This window comes from Primulina eburnea, chromosome 14, assembly GCF_022965805.1.
Source record: "Primulina eburnea isolate SZY01 chromosome 14, ASM2296580v1, whole genome shotgun sequence".
Taxonomy (NCBI): domain Eukaryota; kingdom Viridiplantae; phylum Streptophyta; class Magnoliopsida; order Lamiales; family Gesneriaceae; genus Primulina; species Primulina eburnea.
Window position 1 is genome coordinate 2,870,685 of NC_133114.1, and position 24,041 is coordinate 2,894,725.

Genomic DNA, 24,041 nt, shown 5'->3' on the forward strand with positions numbered 1-24,041 from the left:
AACTATCACTTTTTATGCTAAGATTATTATTTTTATTGTGAATATCGGTAGAGTTGACTAGTCTCACATATAAAGATTAGTGAGACCATTTCACAGAGAACTACTCAAGTTTAAAATATTATAATGTGATTTTTTTCCCCATAATTTGATAAATTTTCAAGCTAATATAAAACCCGCTGATAATTTGATTAAATTTTCAAGCTAATTAATCTAGTTTAAGTATTAATGGTACTTAATTTAATTTAATCCATACGTATAAAGTTAGAAAATTAATCGACTAAAAACCAGAAAAATAAATAATCATCAGCGAAATAAATTCCAGCTCTTTTCTATGTCATTTCCCTTGTGATCAAACGAGCAGATCCAGATCCCACATCCACTTCTCGCCATTTCAGGTAACATATAATTCTTGCTTCATAGATTTTATGGTCCCCTTCTTTTTCGAGAAGATGCGACGAGTTCTGTTCTGTTCTTGAAGTTGTGGGTTCGTTTTTTTTTTAAATGATTCAGTGAATATGAGAGGTTGAGATGTGAATTTGGGTGAAATTTGGTTTTATTTCTGCTGAATCGTGGATTTTCCGGAACCCCGTATGCGATAAAGTGTAATTAGCTGTTTTCTTGTTTTCCGTTGCTTGACAGTTAGGAATGGAAATTAATCTTGGAATTTTATTGCGGTGGCAAAGCGTGTTAGCCAATCTATATATAATTCGACCTTTTGAACTGTATTATATGTATATGTGGCCTGCTCTGGCTGCATTGAATGCTTCTTCTGTGTCGGCACTGGATATTTCTTACCATTAATTTGTCAGAAATTTATTTTGCTTGAGATGGTTTGAGTGTTTGTGTCGTGTCTAGTACATTTTAAGAATCTTTTAGTCATGGAGTTTTGGAAAATGAGATCAGATGTCTCATTTATACGATGCATTAGTTGAATGAGATGCATCATCATGGTAAATACTTTTTTTTTTAATTTATGTTTACCGTGATATTTATTGGGTTGAAATTTATGTGTTGCTGCCGCAAATCTTGTTTTGCAGGATATTATTTAAAACAATGTCTAGAAGACCCGGTCCTTCTCGTCGATTTGCAGATGGTGGCAGCATTCCTTTAGTGGGTTCATTGCACTCAAAATCTCGTCCATCTCCGATATTATCTATTGGCCTTCTTGTTGTGGTAAATATTGGTTTTTCCATTATTTATTTCTTACTAGTTCACTTCCCGGCAATATGTACACACTTTTGGCATTCACAAGCATGCCTACGATCCTTTATTGTGATACATACACACTGTAGTACAATTTATAATATTAGCATTTCATGTGGATCATAGAGCATAAGGCTGATAGATGCCACTGATTTCTACATTTTAAGTTCTTTACGAGTTCTGATGATGGCCCAGCTGGCAGACACAATCTTTTTAATTTTCTTTGTTGCGAGAAAACTGATGAGGTACCTACTTACCTACCTTTTTTTGTCATTTTCAGGGAGCGCTATTGGTTGTTGGATATGTGTATCGTGATTCAGGTCTGTTGTTGATCTTTCGGTTTTACACTCACCCGACACATCCTAGCAAGATTCATCAAATAATATTGTAGTTTATTTTCTCATTATTTCCTTTTTAGCTGAACTTTTATGTATTGTTTTTTCCTCAAAATTTTGATGTGGTGGAAGTCCTGGCGGAATGGGAACTTTATCCTTAATACCTCCTTTCATTCTCGTAAATGATTTCCATTGAAAATTTTAGATCACGAAGTTCATTATTTTAGTGAGATCTAAGTTTTAAATTTGTTTTTTTGACAGGTGGGAGGAATGGCGACATAACTGCTTTTAATAGACTTGAAGGTAATTTCACGTGATCTAAAATTAGCTGATTCTGTCTTGTCAAGAGCCTCTAATGCAAATCACTATCATTCTGCATGTTTAAGATGCAAGGATGCTCACTTTGGTATTAGTTACGAATGAAGGCTCTCTACCAGATACTAATCTTTCTCGTAACATATAAAAGGCAGACATAATGGTGAAAATAAGTACCGCTTTACAACTTAGTACCTATATTTCCTTGTTAGTGGATCAGTACCAGGCAATGCAGGCGTACCTATATAATGTTCTGTTGTATGTAATGCAACCACTACAGCTGCAAGTTTTTTTTTCCATTTAGGAAGTCTCAATTTGTTTGGGCTAAGGAGGTGTTACTTAACTTATTTTTACTTAGATCATGAGATGATGTTTCATTGGTTGATATCCGTAGGTAAAGTCTGCATATTTTAATGCATCTGACATTTGTTTGATTCCCATTGTTGATGAAAACTAAACTACCTGCTTGGCTTGGCTTCCTGAACCGTTTGTGTATCTATTCTGCTTGTGATTCCCTTTGACTTTGTGGAGATAAGCTGCAATTTTTTAAATAACTAAAGCATGTATATGCAGGTGGTGTTTCATGTTCATCAGAAACCCAGAGATTAATCCCCATTCTTAAGAAAGCATATGGCGACAGCATGAAGAAAGTGTTGCATGTAGGTCCTGAGACCTGTTCGGTAGTCTCACAACTATTAAAAGAAGAAGATACTGAAGCATGGGGCGTGGAACCTTATGAGCTAGATGATGCTGATGCAAACTGCAGGGCTCTTGTGCGCAAAGGTGTTGTCCGTGTGGCTGATATCAAGTTCACTCTTCCCTACAGGCCAAAGTCATTTTCTCTTGTCATAGTGTCAGATGTACTGGATTACTTGTCACCCAAATACCTAAACAAGACAGTTCCAGAACTAGCAAGGGTATCAGCTGACGGTTTAGTTATATTATCTGGTAAGTCTCCATGACTGATTACTAATTACATTGCTCGTAGGGGAAATGTTTAAAATTTGAGTCTGAGCTGACTGCATTGGTTGTTTTCTTGAATTTGTCTGTATTTAAAAATTCCTTTTACAATGGTTTTTATTCTAACATGGAAAACCTCTCATTCAGCACACTCTTCTGGCAAGAGTAATATGAGAGCTTATCAACACTCTTCTGGCAAGAGTGATCCAAGAGCTTAGTAAATACTTGAAAATGGGGATAGCCACCTTTTACGCTCCTCTAATCCCTCCTAGCAGTGTTTGATCCAAAAACGTCGTGTATGGGGTGAAACTAAGCACTAGAATATCTTTTAATTTTAAGATAAAACATTTTTATCTCATGTATAGCATACAATAATTTACGAACATAGGAAATTTTTACAGGGAGGGGACTTGATCATAGCAATATTTTGGTGACGAGTGCTTTTATTCAAATTTCTTGTTCTTGCAGGGTACCCAGGTCATCAAAAAGCTATAGCGGCTGAGCCGTCCAAGTTTGGTCGTCCTGTAAGTGCCGCTTTTTTCCTTCTACTTGGTTTACTGTACATTTATCATCATTTTCCTGCAAAAAATAATGGCCATAAATAGACTAAGGCTGATAGAATACCCGAGAATCGACGGTATAAGCATGAATTTTTTTAGCTTCTAACAATTCAAATTCCTGGTTGACGTACCATTTACCTCTTCGGCAGATACTCCAATTGGCCTAATGTTTTCTTTTTCGCTATATATGCAATTCATTGATTAATGCGACAGATAGTTGTTGACTACAGTTTTCTCTTATATCGCCCATAAAAATCAGAGGATAAGAGATTCTTATTCGTGAAATTTTAAGCTCCAAATTGTTGAGGCATTGATGTTTCATCCTTGGTGAATGTATTATTTTTCATAAGCATGTAATTCTCTAGTGTGAGTATGGGGAATATGTTGCAAGAATGTTTGAATTTAAGGCTAACTGTGAGTAGAGCTGCAACCGAGAGTCCAAACTTAATTACAGTAATATACCAAGTTCATGTTAGTTTACGTCACATGGGGAGGGAGAGATGGAAGTAGAAACACAGGGGAATGACAGAGTAAGGTAAACAATTATTTGTTTAGAGTGAATAATAACTTGAGAGAGTGACAAGGAGAGGGAGTTGTTTGTTCTCCTTCTTCTTTGATTGGAATGGACTGTAATTGGGGAGGATTACCTTTCTTTCAGATTAGGCATACTTTGTGTTTCATTTCTGTTGTGGCATCACCAACCCATCTTAACTGAAAACGAACTATTGTATAGGCAATTTTCTATACCTCAATTCTTGCGAACTTATCATGTCAAATTTCATTGTAACAGGCGAAACTGCGAAGCTCGTCTTGGTGGATTAGATTTTTCATTCAAACAAGCTTGGAAGAGAATGAAGCATTTGTGAAGAAGTACGAGCAGGCTGCGGCCAAGAAATCATACAAATCGGCGTGCCAGATCTTCCACCTCAAACCATTGCATTGATAATTTTGATTATGTAGGTTGTATTCTTTGTGATAATAGGTGCTAAATAAATAGCATCGTTAGTTCATATAGATTTATTTTTTACAAATTGTAATTGTGGAAAGTGTGTCACCTCGTTTTATTTCATATGTCTGAGTATAAGAAAACAACAATGTTGTATCTTGAAAATTTTGACCGTCTGGTTTCTGGTGTACCTTCTTGTTGCGGTAGTGTAATATCTCACCGGTAATGCAAAACCAATAATAATTAAAACTAGTACAACGACGCACGCGTTGCGTGCTTGTACGATATGTTTTTATAATTTATTTGATTTATATTTAAATGAGGATCAAAATATATTTATAAGAAATAATGAGTGGCTACATTATAATTTTGATATATGAACTAAAAAATAAATTAAAAAAGAATAAAAAATAAATTAAGAAACATAGGTTTTATCCACTAAACTACATGTGACTTGCTTTTATTCTTTAACACTTTATTAATATATATAATTAGTAATGTAGAGAGTGGGGGTGAAGGGTATTTTAGGTATTTTAAAAAACAGACCAAGGAAGTTACTCTAACCTACTCAGCCTTAATAAATAGTAAGAGAAGTAAGAGATTACGAGAAAAAATAATAGCACATTCGTGGAAACATTTTGAAAAAATAATCAATATTGACTTCTTAATAAAATTATATAAAACAAAAATTAATGTCAACGATCACACAATTTTACAAATATATAATGTTTAGATAGTGTTTGTAAGAGCTTATTTTAAGTATTTTTAAATTTTTACGTATAAATTTCAAATATTTCATTAACTAGAAACGTAAAAATATTTAAAATAAATTTTTGCAAACACCACGAGTGATGAGATGACATTTATATGTATGTGTGTGTGTATATATTTGGAATTTTAGTGTTTTTTATGGCGAAAGTAGTTGCCAAAACTATCTCAATTATTTTATCAATTAATATGATTAAAGCGATGTTTTTTTTCGTATTTTTTTTTTGGAGCAAAATGTTTTTTAGTGCCAAATATTGCAACCGACAATTTATTTGGTGACGGGGTTATCTAATTCATGCCAATTGAGTTCGAAAAATCGAATCTACCTAGCTTAAAAATCATTTTTCAATTGATTTTTTAAGTACAATTAAAGTAATATTATATGTATTTTAATTTATACGAATTACATAAATATTTCTGAACAAGTGACAAAATTATCATACTTGACCTTATTTAATGATTTAAAAAACTAACTCATATATTAAAAAAACTCGTAACTTTGGCACAATATATTTGTATTAAACACTATATTCTTTATACAAAATTTAAACTTGTAAAAACAATAAAAGAAAGTTTTGATAATTTAAAAACTAACTCAAATATTAGAAAATTTTTCGTTATTAAGTTTGCTAGTTCGTTATTATGGATATTTATCTCATATACATAAAAATGAGATTTAATATCGACAAAAATTTGTGTGAGACGGTCTCATAGTTCGTATTTTGTGAGACAGATCTCTTATTTGGATTATCCATGAAAAGTATTATTTTTTATGCTAAAAATATTATTTTTTATTATAAATATCGGTATGGTTGACTCATCTCACAAATAAAACCTAATCTTTAATATAATACAAATAAAAAAATAACAATTTTTATGTCATAAAAGAAATGATATTAAAAAACAAAATACCCTTTTAAAGAATTTAGCCAACTTCCAACTATTAATAGTGATCGAATGAATGACCCCATTGAAGAGAGAATTATACTTCAGAGTTTACAATGGAATCCTTAGTTTTCTGATTGCTGTATTCTTACTACTTCTGTGGCCCACTTGAAAGAATTATTCTCGTTTTCTTCAGGTATTTTTGCTTGCAAGCTGCATCCGCTTAATATTTGTTCGTGAATTTTCATGGGGATTATTGGGAAGATTTCCGTGGTCTCCATGATTCAATTATGAGTACGAATCTTTTTCTTGAAATGGGTTTTTGGCATTTGATTCTTTTTTTTTTTTTGAGCACTTGTGTATCGCAAAAGTTGATGTTCAAGCTTTTGTAGTTTCTTCGTTGATTGGATTTGAACTTAACGTTTGTTTGTCTCACTAAAACTGCCAGATTTTACTGTTAGAGATTATCTCAAGTGTTCCTCATTGTTCAGAGCTTACAGCAAAATGTTTAGAAGAAAAATTGTATAATTTTTAACGTTCTGTAAACTCGAAAGGTTCATGGGTGAGACATGACTTGTATGTCGTCCTCTTTACATTGGAAACATCATGAATTTCTTGTTTCAGTTGTCGATGTTCTGGTTTTCTATACGTACCATAAGATTTTTTTTTTGTGACTTGGAACCCGTTGCCGTTATTTTACAGTGCACAGGGTAAACTAGTTTTCAAATCACGTTAGTTACGTTAATAACACTGGACAAGTTCCGTGTGACAAGTTCATCCGAAAAAGTATTGGTGGTAAAAATCGAACTCTTGATTAAGTGTCGAAGTTCTCTATCATCTCGGACATCCTTTGAGGCTACCATAGATTACTTTTCTCGTAAGAATGCTCCTTGATGTTGTGGCAGGTTGTGTTTTAGTCGGTGGTGAGAAAAGGGTAGTCAGCTTGATAAAAGAACGGCTTTTGGAAGTCACTATGTACAGGCAGGTCCCGAGTACGAACCAGAGGTTGAAGGAAATCAAGGTTAAGCATGTCTGGAAGATATGCTTATTCCTTGGTGTTTGCTTCTGGTTAATATACCAAGTGAAGCCTTCCCACGATGAGAAGAAAGGATTTGATGAAAGTGACGTGAAAGGTTATCTTGCTTGTGGTCATAGTAACAGTTTTGTAAAACTCGGGAGAAAAGGTGTCCATTCCCGAGTGGAGGAAATGACCATGGAAGATGTAGAAGAAAGTAAGCATGAAGAAGATGGGCTAGAAGACATAAAAGATCAAGAAAACGGGAGTGGTGGAGATGAGACGTTTGATGCTGAAGTTGATCGAGAAAATTCTGTCCATCGTGAGAGGGAGGGGGAAGAAAGTGTTGAGAATGAAAATGAAGAAAAAGATTTGGAATATATTAATTATCAAATCGAGAAGGAAACAGATCATGATGGAGATGATACAAGTTCGCATGAGGCACGTGAGGAACATTACAAGGCCGATGATGCTTCTAGTGCTGTGAGTCATGAAATCCAAATGGCTGGTACGGGAAATGAGAATGAACATGACGAAAATTCGAAAGAACAAATTGATAACATTCTCAAACATGAATTCGAAGAGAACAGTGAGGAAACCGATGAAGGTGAGAAGAGGAAAGAGTTGGAAGTGGAAATTGGTGAAATGGTTAAAGATGATACAGAGTCAGATGTGACTTACAATGAAACCGAGGAAAATATGGGGTCAACTCATCACTTGGAAATGAGCGAGTCTGAATCAGAATATGCTCCTGAAACCCTCACCGAGGATACATCTACAGAAGACTTGAACCTGCAAGATACTGATCTAGAGAAAGCCAACTATTCTACCTTAAATGTGGATAATAACCATTTAGACTCCGAGTCCACAGATCCCGATGAAACCAGAAATCTCCAAGAAATTCAACAGGATTCAACAGACTCATCTGATTCATCGGACTTCTCAGAGGAGAAAGAAACTGAAGGTACAAACAGCGAAGATGCAGCATGAGATATGAAAATATGAGTCGAGGGGGGCTCTTTCTGTATAATTTTTAAACCGTCTCTATAGAATTCACTCTCAACATTGCTGGTAAAATACTGGCAAGTTTGAGCATATATTGATTCTGCTATATCATATATCTTGAATCAAAATTTGACGTTATTACAAAACGACCTTCGTATTTTGATTTCTTTCTTACGGGCTAACGAAAATCTTCAGCTTTTGTTTTAAAATTGTAGAGTATTGTGCAAAAACAAAGCTGGTCGGTCCTCCCTTAAGAATAGTTCTTGGAAGCCAAAGCATAAAAACTTATTAATCAATAACATAATGTGAACCTATCAATTAATGTACAAATGATTATATGAAAGCAAAACAAATCAAGAAAACAGACGGCAGTTAATCACTTCTGTACACACTCTTGAAGAATGAAAATTTGAACAGGCTCTTAGCTGTTGCAATGAATTGAATGCAAATCCGATTTCAAAATTCAAAATCCAACTGCCAATACAACCCGATTAGGAATCTAACTAATCAAGATTGGCTTGTCTCAGTTCTTTCCTGAGCTTCCGAGAAAACAGCTTACAAGCGTCCATGCTTAAATCCATGGCAGCAGCCAACGCCACGAAAACTGCAGCATCCTCTGTGCAGGTCACATGTTGCGCCCCAACTTCCACCTCTGGCTTACTACACTTGCCGTTTCCCTCCACTGTAGATGACATCACGAACCCTCTGTACAAAAAGTTCGCCCAAGATCCCGATCCGGATGTTGACCCCAACTCGGACCCGGACCCCGACCCCGAACTGAGATCAAAGCTACTATTAGGACTAGTTATTGGAGTTGGACCGTTACTGATATCTATACTGAAATTTCCTCCATATTTTGTGCTGATCGAGGAATTTGCAAGTTGGATCGAGTCCATGCCATCGTCGGGTATGAGCTCAAATCGGTAGCCAACTTCTTTTCCCTGACGCCAGGCCTCCAGGCGGCCCCAAGGCTGGAATGTGCTGTGGCCTGGTCTAAGAATGAGCCATGCTCCAGGATTGGATTTGCTGACGCTATTAGTGCCAGGTGATGGAACAAATGGTGTAACCATCGATGCAGCAGCCACAGGCGATCCCGAAAGGTCGTGTACAGTGATCGACCACCCTTTTCGTTCTTCCGGGACCACTTCTTTTCCTTCTGTAAATGCACTGAGACAGCTGGTTGAGGTACTTGGTTCCGACAGTGATGATCTAATTTCAACAATAAGCCAAATATCAAGATTGCATTCAAGAAATAAGAGCTTACTGGAAATTAAACACACATTTGTGGACTTCATTTCAGGTATCTATCAGATATAATTACCCATTTTCAACCTGCTGTAAACTAAATTAGAATCTTCAACCTCGGTGGACAGAAATCAATCCATTTAGAACCTTTCAATAAGAGGTACTAAAATCAATCAAGAAATAAGTGCTGACTGACAGCTAAGACTTGTTCAAATTCAGATAGAGTTACCAACTCAGACCAACCCCTATTCGAACAAAAAAAAGGATCTTGGGTACTCGTAAAATGATTGATCTAAATAAAACTAAACCAAGCAATTACGTTTACCTGGATCTCAAAATCCTCTCCCCGGAATTCCTGAACCCGAACTTGCAAGTAAAAACAGGCTGTTGCACATGGCCATTCACCTGGAAAACCAGCGGACTGCACTCGGGTTCCCCATCGAACCGAAAGACAAATCTCGGGCCGGGATCGGCCCTCACATTCATATGCAATTTCATCCCCGAACCACCAATCAAAACCCAACCATTCTGAATCACACTTCTTCGATTATTCCGATTGTTTTCCATAATACTCCTCAAATCCAACGGCACCACAACGCGCCCCAAGAGCTTCACACCCTTGATAAACCCACAACTGCCATTTCCTCTAGTACTTCTCCTGTAAATATCACACTTGAGACACGAAAACTTGCTCGACTTCTCCATCAAACTCTCCAATTCCGCCTTCCTTAAGGTGAGACAACCCTGAATTCTGCTCTCAAACGGGCCGCTCTCCGCGGCAAGGACCGTGACATCTGAAACCTGGGTCGGAAACCCTTTGAGTTTGAATTTGCAGAAAAACGAAAGGGACGAGAGATGGGTTTTGTCCGGAAAACTCAACGCCAAATTGCCCCAAAAAATTCGAACAAAAGAACATGGATCCATCGCTACCCTCTCGCCAAAACTCCTACTAGCTAGTAACACGGGCAAACAACAACGAACTGGATTTCTTCCCAGAAGAAGATTTGTACTAGAATGATGTCATCAAGGAGAAGCAGCGCATATATTGGGATCGTACAGCGCAATGGCAGCAGGTGGGTGGGGTACGACAGGCTGGATAGGGGGGAGGCTTGCATGGGCATGCGTGCGATATGAGTAGGTTTGCACGTACGGTAAGTGCCAGCGATGAGTTACACATATCTGGCGATATTAACTGCACATACACCCCTTCAATTTATTATTATTATAGTAAAATATGAGTAACAATAAATACAATTAAATAAATATGATATTTTTTGTTAGATTAATCAAATTATTATTATTATTATTATGATTATTTTTAATGAAATTGAACAATCATCAAATAGTAAAAAGATGTTAGTGTACAAATATACTGGATATCTCCGATGAATACTATAAAGACAATAATATTATAACATCGAACCAACTAAATCAATACATGAAACGTATCACTAGCTCCTGGAATACACATAAAGATGTGGACTTTGATATTCTTGATAATTCATACAATATTAGTTTCTTCTTCTTCGAATATGACTCTATTCCTTAAGCTCCAAATGTGATAGATCGTAGTAGCTTGCGCTACACATCTTTGATAGTGTGCAGTTGCATCTTTTAGAACAGCTTAAGGCGATCCCATAAGCTTCTTCATGTCAAGCCACTCACGTACAACATTCCAAATGCACTTCGAAACTAGACAACTGAAGAAAATATGAAGTAAAGATTCGGCATCGACGTTACAGACCACAACACAAGATTGGTCAATCATAAAATTAAGTATATCTCGAGTAAGCATTTTCCGACATAACCCATCAATGCTGGTCATATAAATGCTAGACTTCAAGAAGTTAACTTTCAATCCAGACATATCTCGAAATTCATTCAAACAATTTATCAGTAGAGAACAACACCTCGAGACAATGACAACAAATCATTTGCATAAGAAAGATCAGTAATATTTAGATTACCACATTTAGGGTGAAACCCAAAACCAGATGATTACATAAGAGTTAGTGATTCTTGTTGCTGACAGTAATCTTAAACAACAATAGCTCAAAAATAAAAATATGAAAATTTATTTTTGTTGAGTTGTTTTTATTATTTTTTTCTTAAAAAAAAGATTCTCGACCTAATCTATGTAATCGATATTTCAATTTTAAAAAAAAAAAATACTTATTTGTTGTTATAAATTTGTGAGACAACGTTGTAATGTAATAAAATAACTTCTGACATAGACTATGTATTTACAAATAACAAGGAACTCACAAACATAAAAAAAGAATGCAATAAAAGTTGTTGAAACATGGGATGACAAATATTCAAAATATACTAAAAATATGAAAAATACTCAAATATGAAAGATTGAAATGTTGCAGATCATTTGCAAGTTCGAGCAATCCATAGAAGTTTGTTCACTACCTACTCCAAACCACGATTTCCTCCCGTGAGAAAACCTTATCCGACTTATTCAAACGATTCTGACTATTAGACGAGCTTCCATTATAGTTTGTCGACCACTTCATCCTTACTCTGATTGAGCCTGATGAATCAGGCTTGCACAATTTTAGCTCTAACAACTTCATTTATTCTAGATTTGTTATTTAAGCAATCTATATTATTAAATCTGTTTTATATGAATGAAATAATTAAATTATGATTAACAACATAGGCTTCATAAATATCTATTTATACATTTTTTTATTCATTTTCCAACCAATTATATGTTTACATTATTAATTTAATATTGTGGATCACGTATAACTTTACATTATTTCATATCTACTATGTGAAGCTCGTATCTCTATTAAATTGAGCTTCTAAGTCCTATAAATTTTATTCAAGTAGCTATCAATATTTTTATAAGGAAAAAAAAGAATTAAAAAAAGAAAAATAAGTGGGGCTTATTTGCAATTTGATCCTTCTCTGTCAAATACTATTTTATAGGTGTTTTTTTGGAGAAAGGGATTTTGTCGTTTGTGGAGTGTTGTATGTATATTTGTCCAGCTGGGACAGACTTAAATGCCCAATTACTACACAATAATATAATTTAATTTAATTTAATTGGGAAGCAGCCGTAATGATTTTTAATCAATTAAAGTCCACTTTTCTTTTTTGAAAAAATATCGATTTCAATTTAATAAATATATTTTTCGATTGATTTAATTTTCTTGATTTTGAAGTCTTAATCTAAGGTAAGTGAGATAACTTATTCCATGTCATCTCTAGTTGACTGAAGAAATATTAGGAAGTAACGTAAATTATAAAATGTCAAGAATTATCATACTTAGGCTTTGGTTGGAAAGATAGGATAAACTAATGATTAGTACGTAAATAATAAAGAAAATGATTGTGGTAGGATTGTAATATATGGTGTAAAATAATATTATGTTTGGTAAGATTTTTAAGTGTAGGATAATTTTGAATTTATTGATGAAAAGACGAAATTGCCCTTCCTCTTCGCGACGGCGACAGTGGTGGCGGCGGCCGGCGGCCGGGCGGAAATGGTATGCCGGAAAAGGTCGGCGGGTGAGATGGCCGGAAACGATTGCCGGAAAATTACCGACGGATTACGAAAAACCGTCGCTAATAGCGACGTTTTTTGAAAAACAGTCGCCGATCTTGTTTAGATCGACGACGGTTTGTCTCAAACCGTCGCTATTAGCGACGGTTTTTTACAAACCGTTGCTAATTGGCTGTCGTCAGGTGTTCGACCGGCGGTCGGCAGTTCGTCGCCTGTCGGTCGGTGGTCGGCCGCGGGCGGCGGTCCGTCGGTGGTCGGCCGGCGGCGGTCGTGGAGGCGGCGGTGGTGGCGGGAAGTGGTGGTGAGTTTGAATTTAGGAGAAGGGTAAAATTAGAAAAATAGGAGGTATTAAGAGTGGGATAAATAATCCTAGGGGGTGAGGAGGTATTATTTTAACCTATCTAATATAACTTAATCATACCTAGGAGGGATAAGGTAGGTTTATTTAAAAATGAACCAAACGCTTGATTGGGCTGGATAATTTAGTCTATCCCAGCTAATCCATCAAACCAAACGGGGCGTTAAAGTTGTTGTTAGGATTGAGACGTAGATTTAATTCAACACTAAAAATTAGTTTGGGGGTGGATTGTCCAAGTTCATATATGTAACTCTCTCTTATTTTATCCAGGAATTAATATTTGGAACGTGAAACTTATAAATGACCAAACTACGGGTAGAATGGGTGGTCCAATTACGTGCAGTCTAATACATAACGATGGAATCTGAGCTTTGATACTATGTTAAGATTGCGATTTAGACCTAACTCAACCTCAAGAGCTTCACGCTCCAGATGTTCATTTCTGTGTGTGAGGGGTGTGTGTTCGTTTGTCCCACATCGGTTGCAAAAAATTCTTGGGACTTGCATATATGGACTTGGACAATCATCCTTCCTAGAGCTAGCTTTTGGAGTTGAGTTAGGTCCAAATCTCAATCTTAACAGTAGTAAACATATATAAATGCAAGCGAGCGAATCCAATCGTGTTAGAGTCAATTTCGAAATATATATCAAGTTTGAATTATCTTAATTTTAATCAAAATTGATTCGAAACCGGAAATTTGTACACGATTAATTGAGATCAAACATGACTGACGACGTAGCTTGTTTTGAGGCGAGCTTCATCTAGAGCACAACAAAAACTTGATTTGATTGTGTTTGCCCAAATAATAAATTAGCAGTTTTATTCATGTGTTTGTATAAAAAAAATTTGTTACAAATGTTCAGTATTTTTGGAGTTTAATACGTAAATAATTGAGAATTTTAGGGGAGATATTTTTATATTGTTGTTTATAATATGTGGGAAATATATTTTTTAGTCGATTAATTTGATTATTTTGAAATGTAATTTTTCTATTTAAAAGCATGGCTTCCTCATTTATTTATTTTATTTTGTTTTATTTTTAGCACTTTGGCTCATAACAATTGAGTGGACTATTGATGAGCTAACTAAATTGGACAATTACACCTTAATTTGCGGGAGGGGAGCTATTTATTGGGTTCTCTTGTCAAAAATTATTAATTATTGATGAATTGTTTGCCTCGGGAATATAATACGTGAAACGATGTAAAGTTTAAAATATTTGAGATGTATAATTATTCTTGAGTATAATCTTTGATAAATTTATAAATGTTTGCTCTTATAATTGACGTCAGAGTCAAGATCATGAGTTCGATTCTCATTAAATGATACAAATGCAATTATTGGAAAATAGATTGTTGATATGCAATATTATCCAGTTGGGAGAGCAATCGAAACGTAATGTTTAGACCGTTGTAAAGTTTAAAAATTTTTAAATTGCATTGTTACCATCAACTATTATTTTTGATAAAGTGACAACGTTCGATCCTACAAATTCCAATCATGGGACATAAAATAAAGAGTATGTCTCTTGTAAGACGGTCTCACAAATCTTTATATGTGAGACGAGTCAATACTATCGATATTCACAATAAAAAGAATATTTTTAGCATAAAAAGTAATGTTTTTTTATGGATTACCCAAATAAAATATCCGTCGCACATAATACGACCCGTAAAACCGTCTCACAAAATTTTTTGCCTAAAATAAATTATAAATGTTGGAATAATATTTTTACACTAAAAATTTGCACTTCGTTTTAGCATTTTATTTTCTTAATAAACAAGACATAGTATTTTTTTAATCTATTTATATCGTCAAATAGCTTTAATATTTACATATATGACTATCTTTTTCCATTAGGAAAAAATAAGAACGTACCTCGAATCTAAATTATTTTACAAAGTCAATTACAGAGACATAATTAGAAGATATATCATATTGAAACAAAAAAAATTAGAAAATAGTTGTCATATATCCAAATGAAACGATTTTCTTTTACATTTATGGTAATGTTTTTTTTAGTGTTCGGGTAAGTCTCTTGAGTTCTGTAAGACAGATCAATGTGAATCTACATATAATGAAAATAAATATTTTTAGTATAAAAAATAATATATTTTCATAAGTCAAGTCGAGTCGAGATCTGTATCATAAAATTGCTCATGAGACTGTCTCACAAGATTTTTTCTGTTTGTTGCCGGGCCTGATGGAAAAATGTTTTTTTTTTATGTAAATAAAATCTATAAACTTTATATACCATGATAGTTTCAAATTTCAAAATAATAGCGATGATATAATTGTTTTAAAACCCTACTATTCATATATGTAACAACATTGACAAACAAAATATATTATACAATATCCATACATTAAATAAAAAATTAGGCTTAATTATAATTTACCATTTAATAGTTGTTTGAATTCGTTGTCGAACGAATGAAGTAAAATAATGAGTAGACTTTTTTTACCAAATAATTAGATGACCTGGATTGCCATGAAATGAACCAAAATTGACAGCTAATTCACAAAAATTTGTCAATGGTATTTGTTTTTATGTTTGAAAATCCCAACATTTATCGACTATTAATTTTGTGAACACTTCTTAAATAACCATTAAGATTATTGGTCTAGCAACATAATTATATTAACACTAAAAATCACAAATCATCACCACATATATAGAATATCATTTATGAGTAGGTCTTTGTGAGACGGTCTCACGAATCTTTATCTATGAGACGAGTTAATCATACCGATATTCATAATAAAAAGTAATACTCTTAGCATAAAAAGTAATATTTTGTATGGATGACTCAAATAAGAAACATGTCTCACAAAATATGACCATTGAGACCGTCTCATGGAAGTTTTTTACCTTCATTTATTAATCATATCATAAAATGTAGAAGAAAAGGAAACATTCGTAACCGTTGGATTGAATGATTTAATTTGATCTAGAAATCCAAAGAGAAAAAAATATTCAAATTAGTGAAGAGATCAAAATATTAAAAATCAATTATTATAAATAAATGGCAACCAAGTATAAGATTTTCAAATCCATTAATTCAAAAATCATCCAAAAAATTGCGTTCTTTTGGATTAAATTTTTTATATCCAAATTCGGATTCGAACCTTTGTCTAAAGACAAGAAAAACCATAAGACGATATACATTAAGTGCATCTATGCAAAAAATAAATAACGAGGTGTCTACATGGTATGAATAATGAATACTAGAACATGTCTCTTGTGAGACGGTATCAGGAATCTTTACCTGTAAGATAGGTCAACCCTATCGATATTCACAATAAAAAGAAATATTCTTAGCATAAAAAGTAATATTTTTTCATGGATGACGCAAATAAGAGATCTGTCCCACAAAATACGACTCGTGAGACCGTCTCACATAAATTTTTGCCTAAAAATAAGGGTTAAGGGTCCGTTGAGAATTTCAACATGATATGATTGAATCATGTTGATTTGTTGTTCGTTTAGTTGCCTTGATAAGATTGTTAGATAAATAATTATGATTATTAAAATATTTAAGAAAAATATAGAATAATATTGAATAAATAATAATATGTTTAGTTTCATTGATAAAATTTAAAATAATATGACAAATTTTATTTTTATAAATAATCAAATAAAGCTAAATAAATGAAGATATGGATTTTACGATTGAAATCATGTTGATTTATAGTTCGTTTGGTTGTGTAATGATGATAAGTTACCCCAATTATGAGTTCTCTGAAGCTTTTTTCTGTAAACGAGTTCACTCTTAGAAATTCCTCAGACTTTCCTATGCTTCTTTATTCATAGAATATCATCATTTACCTGAATTCCTACCTCCGGGATTAAGTACTTGGATTCTTAGAATAGAAAGAATCTAGGTGTTTAAAGCTGAAGGTCTAGGTTCGAATGTTGAGAGACGCGGAACCAATTGGTACCAAAACTCTTGAAATCTAGGTATTTAAGCCTAGACACTCTTAAAGGTTCCCCAGTTTCGGTTCAAGGTCGGACGATTCCAAAACCAGTTGAAAGCGATTCGAAACAGGTTTCGGTTCCAAAGTAAAAATACTAATTAATCATAAAAATAAAATAACTTGAATATTGATTTTTACAATTGAACATCTTAAATTCATCATGATTTATTAAAATGTATTTTGAATACTCTGGATCTTCGTCAGATATTGGGCTTTGAAATTTGTATATCGCTCCAGGGTCCTATTCTTATTTGCCTACAAACCAATCTTGTAGGCATGTCAGTATGTTAAGTGTTTATGGTTTTAAATTAGTTCTTTTTTCACCAACAATTTTTCCACATATTGAAAATGCTGATTCAGAAGCAAACTCGAAATTTGAACGGCTAGGCTATCTCTTGTAATTGCCGTTGATACTAGATACAATTCAAAATTTACTTTCCACCAATAAAAAACATTTAATTTTTCTGTAGTATCAGTATATTAGCTTAAATAAATTTGGATGACATTGTAATTTTTTATTGTCAACGAACTTTTGTTGTTTCAAATTATGAAAGAACTTAGGTACTCCACTTTGGCTTTTATATTTCGACCTCTCCTCCAGCTGCATACTCGGTTCAAGATCAAAGAACTCTTGGAGATAATGTATGATTGACTTCTTTTGATCGTCAACATTCTTCGAAAGAAATTTAGTATAATATTCAAAAAAATATGTCTAACTCACCTTGACTTTGTGGGGTGTATTCAATTAAGAGTTTTGATAACTTTTAATGACTTTTTCAATGATAGACTTTTATGGATTTGATATATTTTTATTGACTTTTACAGAATCTCACATATTTATAAACAAATTTATGTGGATCTATATAGACCTTTTTACAAGATTTTTATAGACTTTTGTGCAGTTTTTTTTTAATATAAAATTTTATAAATTTTGTACTTATTCATAACATATTATTTTTTATTAATTTTTTTAAACCAATAATTAATTGACATATATAACATATTCATTTTGAAATTATTTTTTAATATTTATATTAATAAATAATTTTACTTATTTAAAAGTTAAATCATTTAATCCTTACATGTGTATATATGTGAGTTTGTATACATATTTGTAAATTTTATAAAATATATTAATTGATTAATATGTAACCTTGTTTTTAAATTGATAATATACATGTGAAAAGAATATTATTTAGTATTGCGTGAATATAATTTTGTATAAAAATATCGTAGCTTACATATTAATTGAAAATGCTAAAATTTATTTAAAAAATCATGGTTGTTACGAGACTATTCAATTAATAAGAATCAAGCAACATTTTTTTTGGATCATCTTTTATTATATTGAATATTACATTAATTTGTATAAATCATAAATTAAAAATCACAAAATCAATTTTAGAATTCAAAATTTCCTGCGATATTAAAATAAAAAATTATTAAATGAACAATCAGCCAAAAAATGAAAAATTTGAAAAGAAAAGATGAAAATATATATAGAGATTTTCAGAAAAAATAAATAGCTTGTGTATGAGTTACAAGTTTTAAAAATCCATCCAAATCTTTGGGTTGAATCAAATACAATTTTTTACAATTTATAGTTGTACTTTAGGCTTTAATGTTTGTATGTTAATGAATTTCATTAAGTTATTAAAAGTTTATGGAAAATTTGAATACCTATAGACTTTTATAGAGTTTTTAAAAGTCAATGTTGAATACCACTTGACTTTTTACAACTCTATGAAAGTCTATTTTGAATATCACTAAAATTTTATGGAATATATGTAAAAGTCTTAATTGAATACATCTAGACTTTTAAAATCTATAAAAGTAAATAAAAGTCAATAAATCTCCTATATTGAGTACACCCCATTTTGATTTGGATCAAGTAATATTGCTAATTCATGCACAATTGATATATTCTCCCGATATTTTAAAATTTATTTTTCCATAATTGAAAAAAAATCATGCATAACAATATTATCATGATATTCAATGAATTTATAAAACATATTGAAAAATAAGGACAGAAAATGGTGTTAATACTAGAAAATTTTTCGGTTGTTTCTTTAAAAATTTCTAACAAAGAAACATAATTACTCAAAATATTTCAATTATCGCCGGTCATCATAAAGACTCTACTGCAATATGATTTTAATATAGAGTACCTAAATATTGAAAACGTAACAATGTATGAATCAAGTAAAATAAAGAATTCCATCTAGTTTTAACAAGAAGATGAAATGTTTTAAATTTAATCATGTTTGATTCGACTATTGTTTTTCAATCACGTCCATGTTTTCTTTCACGTAATAATATCTCACATACTTTGAATTTTTTCTACGATAATAGACATATGTTCATCACATACATATTTAATGCATAAATAGATAATATGACATGTATATCTAACATGAAGTGAATTACTATCTAAAATCGATTTTTAATGAATCTTTTAAGTATTTAAACACAAGAGAATGACACTCACATTATCTAATATGATCAATATTATTTTATTTTGTACCTCATAAATCTCAACAATATTTAAAAGAAATCTAGCTACAATGTATGGATTGTATGACGACTCTAAATGATCTAGCGCTAAAATTATTTTTTGAACAGTCCAAGTTTCATAAATCGAATGACATGTAACAACAAGATAAGATTCGTATTTCAAATTTGTCTAAATATCAGTTGTCAAACTAACTCTACAGAAATATTTGAAAGATGCGATTTTAGAGTTTCTCTTTATATTACTTATAATTATCAAAAAAATATTTCTTAAATGTGTGTCTAGAAATATTGTGAATATCAGGTTGAATAAAATTAGTAAATTTAACAAAACCTTCATGTCCAGCTATTATAAAAGGTTGACAACTTTTTGTAACAAATTTAACAATGACTTTTCGAGAAATTTTTTTTGTAATAGTGAAAGCTTTACCACTTGAACGATTAATTGGTTTTTGGGTTGGTTCCATACCGAATGATTGTATAGTATCATGGTCAGGTTTATGTACATTGACTAAATGTTTTTTCAAAGTGCTAGTACCATTACTCGTTTTGCAAAAATATTTGGTTTTTGCAAATTTTCACACGACAAAAGAGTTGTTCGTATATTTATTTTCAATATCGAGGTGATCCCAAACTTTTCTTCACTTTTCTCGGGCGGTCGTCGTGCTCGTTGTCATTGTGTTACTTGCTCGGCCAGACAATTGTGTCCCTATAAAAATATGTTGCATTGTCGTTTATAATTCATATGATTTCAAGTTTAAAATAAAGTATCGAGATCGATATTCAATTGTAACAAATTTATGACTACCTAAAATAAACGATATCAAATATACATTGAGAAAAAAATTAAATAAAACAAGTCAAAAGCTGGAGAACAAAGATAAAGATAATCCAATCCAAAGGCTCTCTCTCTTTTTTACCCAAATTCTCAATCCCAACGGTCAAAATTGAACATTCAAAATTAAACCCGTGTTCTTTGTTCGGTAAGTAGCCGTTACGTCACATTTTCGAATCAAATTTCAGAATCATAATCATAATCAAATCGATTCAAGATCTTTTTCCCCCCTTCTTTCCATTCTGATCGTGAAGAAACTCTCGTCTCTCCAATGGCTACTCTTTCAAACAGATCTCCTTCCCCAAATGCATCCAGGCCGAGTAATCTCAACCCCAATTCCAGAAATCAAGAAAACAACCCTTCAACTAGGAAAAGTTTCAGTGGCAACAATCCTTTAGGAAAACACTCTATTCTTACTAATCTGGGGAGATTTTGTCCCGCCACCCCTGCCAATAGTCCATCAGGTTTGTTTATATTCTTTTGAATTCACTCTTTTCATTGTTTTCATTTTTTGTGTCTCAGAATTATTGCGCCTTCTAGTTGTTAGCTTCTGGGTTTTGTTACGAATAATACTTTATTTTCAACTTTCAGAAGTGGGTTTTGATTGTTTGTTCATTTGTGTTTGGAAGAATCTTCAGATTTTGCAAGAAGATCGGTGGGAAAAGAAAGCTGCGTGGCTTCATTTTTGAACGTTTGTGAAGAAAAAGAGAATGATGAAAAAGATATGAATTTCAAGGCTGCAAAAATTCGGGCTCCGGCCAAAAATTCCAAGAATTTCATGTCACCTACTATTTCTGCCGCCTCAAAATTTACCCCATCTCCAAGGAAAAAGGTCTTGGTGGAGAGAAATGATCCTGTTCGAACCTCAATGTCCTTATCTGAAGGAAAAGCTATGTTTTTCTCCACCTCGTCCAACGATGTTTCTGAAATTTAGAGCCAAAATCTGACCTTGGATTTAACCAGAATCACTCCATTGATAGTTTCGTAGACGCAGAAGTTGCTGAGTCTCAGAGCAATGAGACTATTCCTGAAGATCCTGCAGTTTCCAAGCCTTTGAAAAAGGTGACATTTTTAGATGCACCTACAGGTTCTGAATCAGCAACAACTGATTCAGATGATAATTTTGTCCAATTGAGCTTGAAGAACAAGAGTTTTTGTTCAGAAGTTTCTCCATCCATAGCCCCCCTAGATGCAGATCCATCCATGCCTCCTTATGATCCTAAAAACAATTACCTTTCTCCAAGGCCTCGATTTCTTTATTACAAACCAAATCCCAGGATCGACATGCTCTTGAACAAGAACAGGCTGGATTCAGATGAATTCATGCGGTTAGAAGAAGATGGTTTTACTGAAGATACAATGTCTGAAACCATATCAGATTCCGAGAGCACAGAAGAATCTCAGGCTGAGGTTCTGCAAGAGGAGGAACGTGAGCTTACCGCTTCAGCTGATATGGTAGTAGGAGTAACCGAAATGGACGAAATGTTGTCCCCTGGTGGCGAACGGCCTGAATCTTTACCGGTCAGTTTGCCTTCTGCTGATGACATGCCAGAGAATTTCGCGCATAAAATTGATAAGAAACCACGGGGTTTCTCTAGATTGATTTGTGGCTCTATGTTTCTGATTTTCTTGATTGCTTTTGCATCAATTTACATTACTCATTCTCCATTACTTGATGAACTCGTTTTAAAAGATTCGGACTTCTCTGATTTTAGCGATCTTTATCACCAATCAAAGGAGAAATTTGATTGGGTTGCAAGACATATTAATCAGTTCCAAGTTGATTCCTTGTCTTTCATTTCTTCCCTAATGAAGAAGCTCAGTGAAGGAGAAACAATAGGCCCTTTGCAGTTCATGAATCTTACCGATCCTCAAAATAATATTTGGAATGAGGAACAGTTTCAGATCGATCAGGGGTTGATGGAGGATCTTGAAGAAGAAGATGAGTTTGAGGAATTTGCAGAGGAAGAATATGCAGTAGATACCGATGAAAGATTTGATGAGGAAATTGAAGAATATGACAAATTAGAAACTGAAGAAATCTCTCCTTATTTTGAAATATTTTCTGAATTAGAGCATAAGATTTCAGAAAATGTAGATGGTGAAAATGGAGTTGCCCCTGAAGATGATCAATTAACTCCTTCTCATGATCAAGAAAGTGAATTTGAAGCCAAAGATGTAGAAATGGAGCCTGAGATCATCGATGCTGAAAATTTCAAGGGTGAAACTGATATTGGATCTTCAGCTGATTCTGATGCTAATTTGTTGAACCATGAAAGTTCATTAGAAGTTGATTCGTCTGGTGACGAAACTGTCGAAAGCTCACAAATAATGGAGTCGCCACCTAAGACATCAGAAGAAAAATTTCTTACAAATTACATCATTGGCATTTCTTCCGTTTTCGTGGCTTTATCGACAGTTGCCGGGCTTGTATACTTGAACAAGAAAAAACCAAGTCTGGCCAACGTTGTTGTTGTTGCGCCAACCAAACCATTGATGGTTAAAAAACTAGACGATGAATTTGCAGGCACAGAGCACATTTGGCAAGAAAGGAGGCTATCCACCCTCACAGAGGTGGATTTTCTCGGTGGATCATGCCCTTCCGAAATCAGCAGCTTTCAAAAAAGTTACAAAGAGATGCAAGGAGCAAATGAAGTTCAAAGTTTGGAGAACAAACCGAAGAGGTATTCAAAAAGGGAGTCATTGGCTTCTTCATCAGGGTATTCCACGGGTTCGCAATCGTATGGAAGCTTCACCACATACGAAAGAATTCCTGCTAAACATGTAAGTAAAGAATTTGCTTCTAACTTTATCTACCCGTGATTAGTTTATTATGTAAGTAAAGAATTTGCTTCTAACTTTATCTACCCGTGATTAGTTTATTATGTAAGTAAAGAATTTGCTTCTAACTTTATCTACCCGTGATTAGTTTATTAATCCTAGTTATATGCACATTCGCAGGCGAATACAGACGAGGACGTGGAAGTTATTACACCGGTGAGGCGTTCTAGCCGTCTCAGGAATCAGATCACTTCTCCATGATAACATCTGATGGTAAAACAGAGCTTACAGTTTTAACTTGGTTTTAGTGATTGGTGGTGGTGTAAGTTTGAAACACTAACTATAATGGGTAATGTGCATCTATTGTTTCTCGACATGGTTTCTTATCATGCCCTACGCTTTTAGGCTCCCTTTCTAACAAAAATTTGGAATGCTTCATTTCTTTAAAAAAATTTGAATGTCATCATAGTTGTTCTTATCAGTGTTTTTATAACCGGACCGTTAATCGAACCGGTCAAGCCTTAAAAAATGGTTCAACCGGTTCAACCGGTTCCACCGAACGGTCGAACCGGATCAATAAAATTAATATTTTATTTATTTTATATAATAAATAAAATAGTAAAATATTGATTATTTATGTTTTTATAGTTTTTACTTAATTTTTAAGATGAAAATTACAATAAATATCCAAATAAACACCACTTTTCCGGTTTTTTCGGGTTTTCCGGGTTTTAACCGGTTTCCGGTTTTTCCGGTTTTTTCCGGTTTAGCCGGTTTTTTCGGTTAAACCGGTTTTCCGGTTTTTTCCTTATATCCG

At 33.4% G+C, this 24,041-nt stretch overlaps 4 protein-coding genes across 11 annotated transcripts; 3 read left to right on the forward strand and 1 right to left on the reverse strand.

The window, feature by feature from the left end:
- The first annotated feature begins 203 nt into the window (after positions 1–203).
- On the forward strand, positions 204–4,509 carry LOC140812641 (probable pectin methylesterase CGR3). 2 transcript variants are annotated; one of them, XM_073170962.1, is made up of 7 exons: positions 204–395; positions 1,038–1,173; positions 1,484–1,523; positions 1,800–1,841; positions 2,427–2,801; positions 3,282–3,337; positions 4,164–4,509. In XM_073170962.1, the coding sequence occupies exons 2-7, from the start codon at positions 1,054–1,056 to the stop codon at positions 4,314–4,316; spliced, it is 786 nt and encodes a 261-aa protein (XP_073027063.1). In that variant the 5' UTR covers positions 204–395; positions 1,038–1,053; the 3' UTR covers positions 4,317–4,509. The 2 variants fall into 2 exon arrangements, with proteins under 2 accessions (XP_073027063.1, XP_073027064.1); XM_073170963.1 differs by lacking the exon at positions 204–395 and adding an exon at positions 928–950.
- Positions 4,510–6,011: 1,502 nt separating this feature from the next.
- LOC140813283 (uncharacterized) lies at positions 6,012–8,136 on the forward strand. 7 transcript variants are annotated; one of them, XM_073171786.1, is made up of 4 exons: positions 6,024–6,168; positions 6,421–6,534; positions 6,675–6,767; positions 6,878–8,136. In XM_073171786.1, the coding sequence occupies exon 4, from the start codon at positions 6,946–6,948 to the stop codon at positions 7,975–7,977; it is 1,032 nt and encodes a 343-aa protein (XP_073027887.1). In that variant the 5' UTR covers positions 6,024–6,168; positions 6,421–6,534; positions 6,675–6,767; positions 6,878–6,945; the 3' UTR covers positions 7,978–8,136. The 7 variants fall into 7 exon arrangements, with proteins under 7 accessions (XP_073027886.1, XP_073027885.1, XP_073027883.1 ...); XM_073171782.1 differs by having other exon boundaries at positions 6,020–6,266; positions 6,675–8,136; XM_073171781.1 differs by having other exon boundaries at positions 6,675–8,136.
- A 131-nt stretch (positions 8,137–8,267) lies between these two features.
- LOC140812988 (uncharacterized) lies at positions 8,268–10,355 on the reverse strand. The gene is made up of 2 exons (XM_073171384.1): positions 9,563–10,355; positions 8,268–9,201 (listed from the first exon to the last, which is right to left on the reverse strand). The coding sequence occupies exons 1-2, from the start codon at positions 10,159–10,161 to the stop codon at positions 8,496–8,498; spliced, it is 1,305 nt and encodes a 434-aa protein (XP_073027485.1). The 5' UTR covers positions 10,162–10,355; the 3' UTR covers positions 8,268–8,495.
- Positions 10,356–20,606: 10,251 nt separating this feature from the next.
- On the forward strand, positions 20,607–23,485 carry LOC140812477 (uncharacterized). The gene is given in 4 exon segments (XM_073170745.1): positions 20,607–20,907; positions 21,073–21,371; positions 21,374–23,227; positions 23,405–23,485. Coding segments are annotated over 4 exon segments (2,427 nt in total). The 5' UTR covers positions 20,607–20,714.
- Positions 23,486–24,041: the final 556 nt, after the last annotated feature.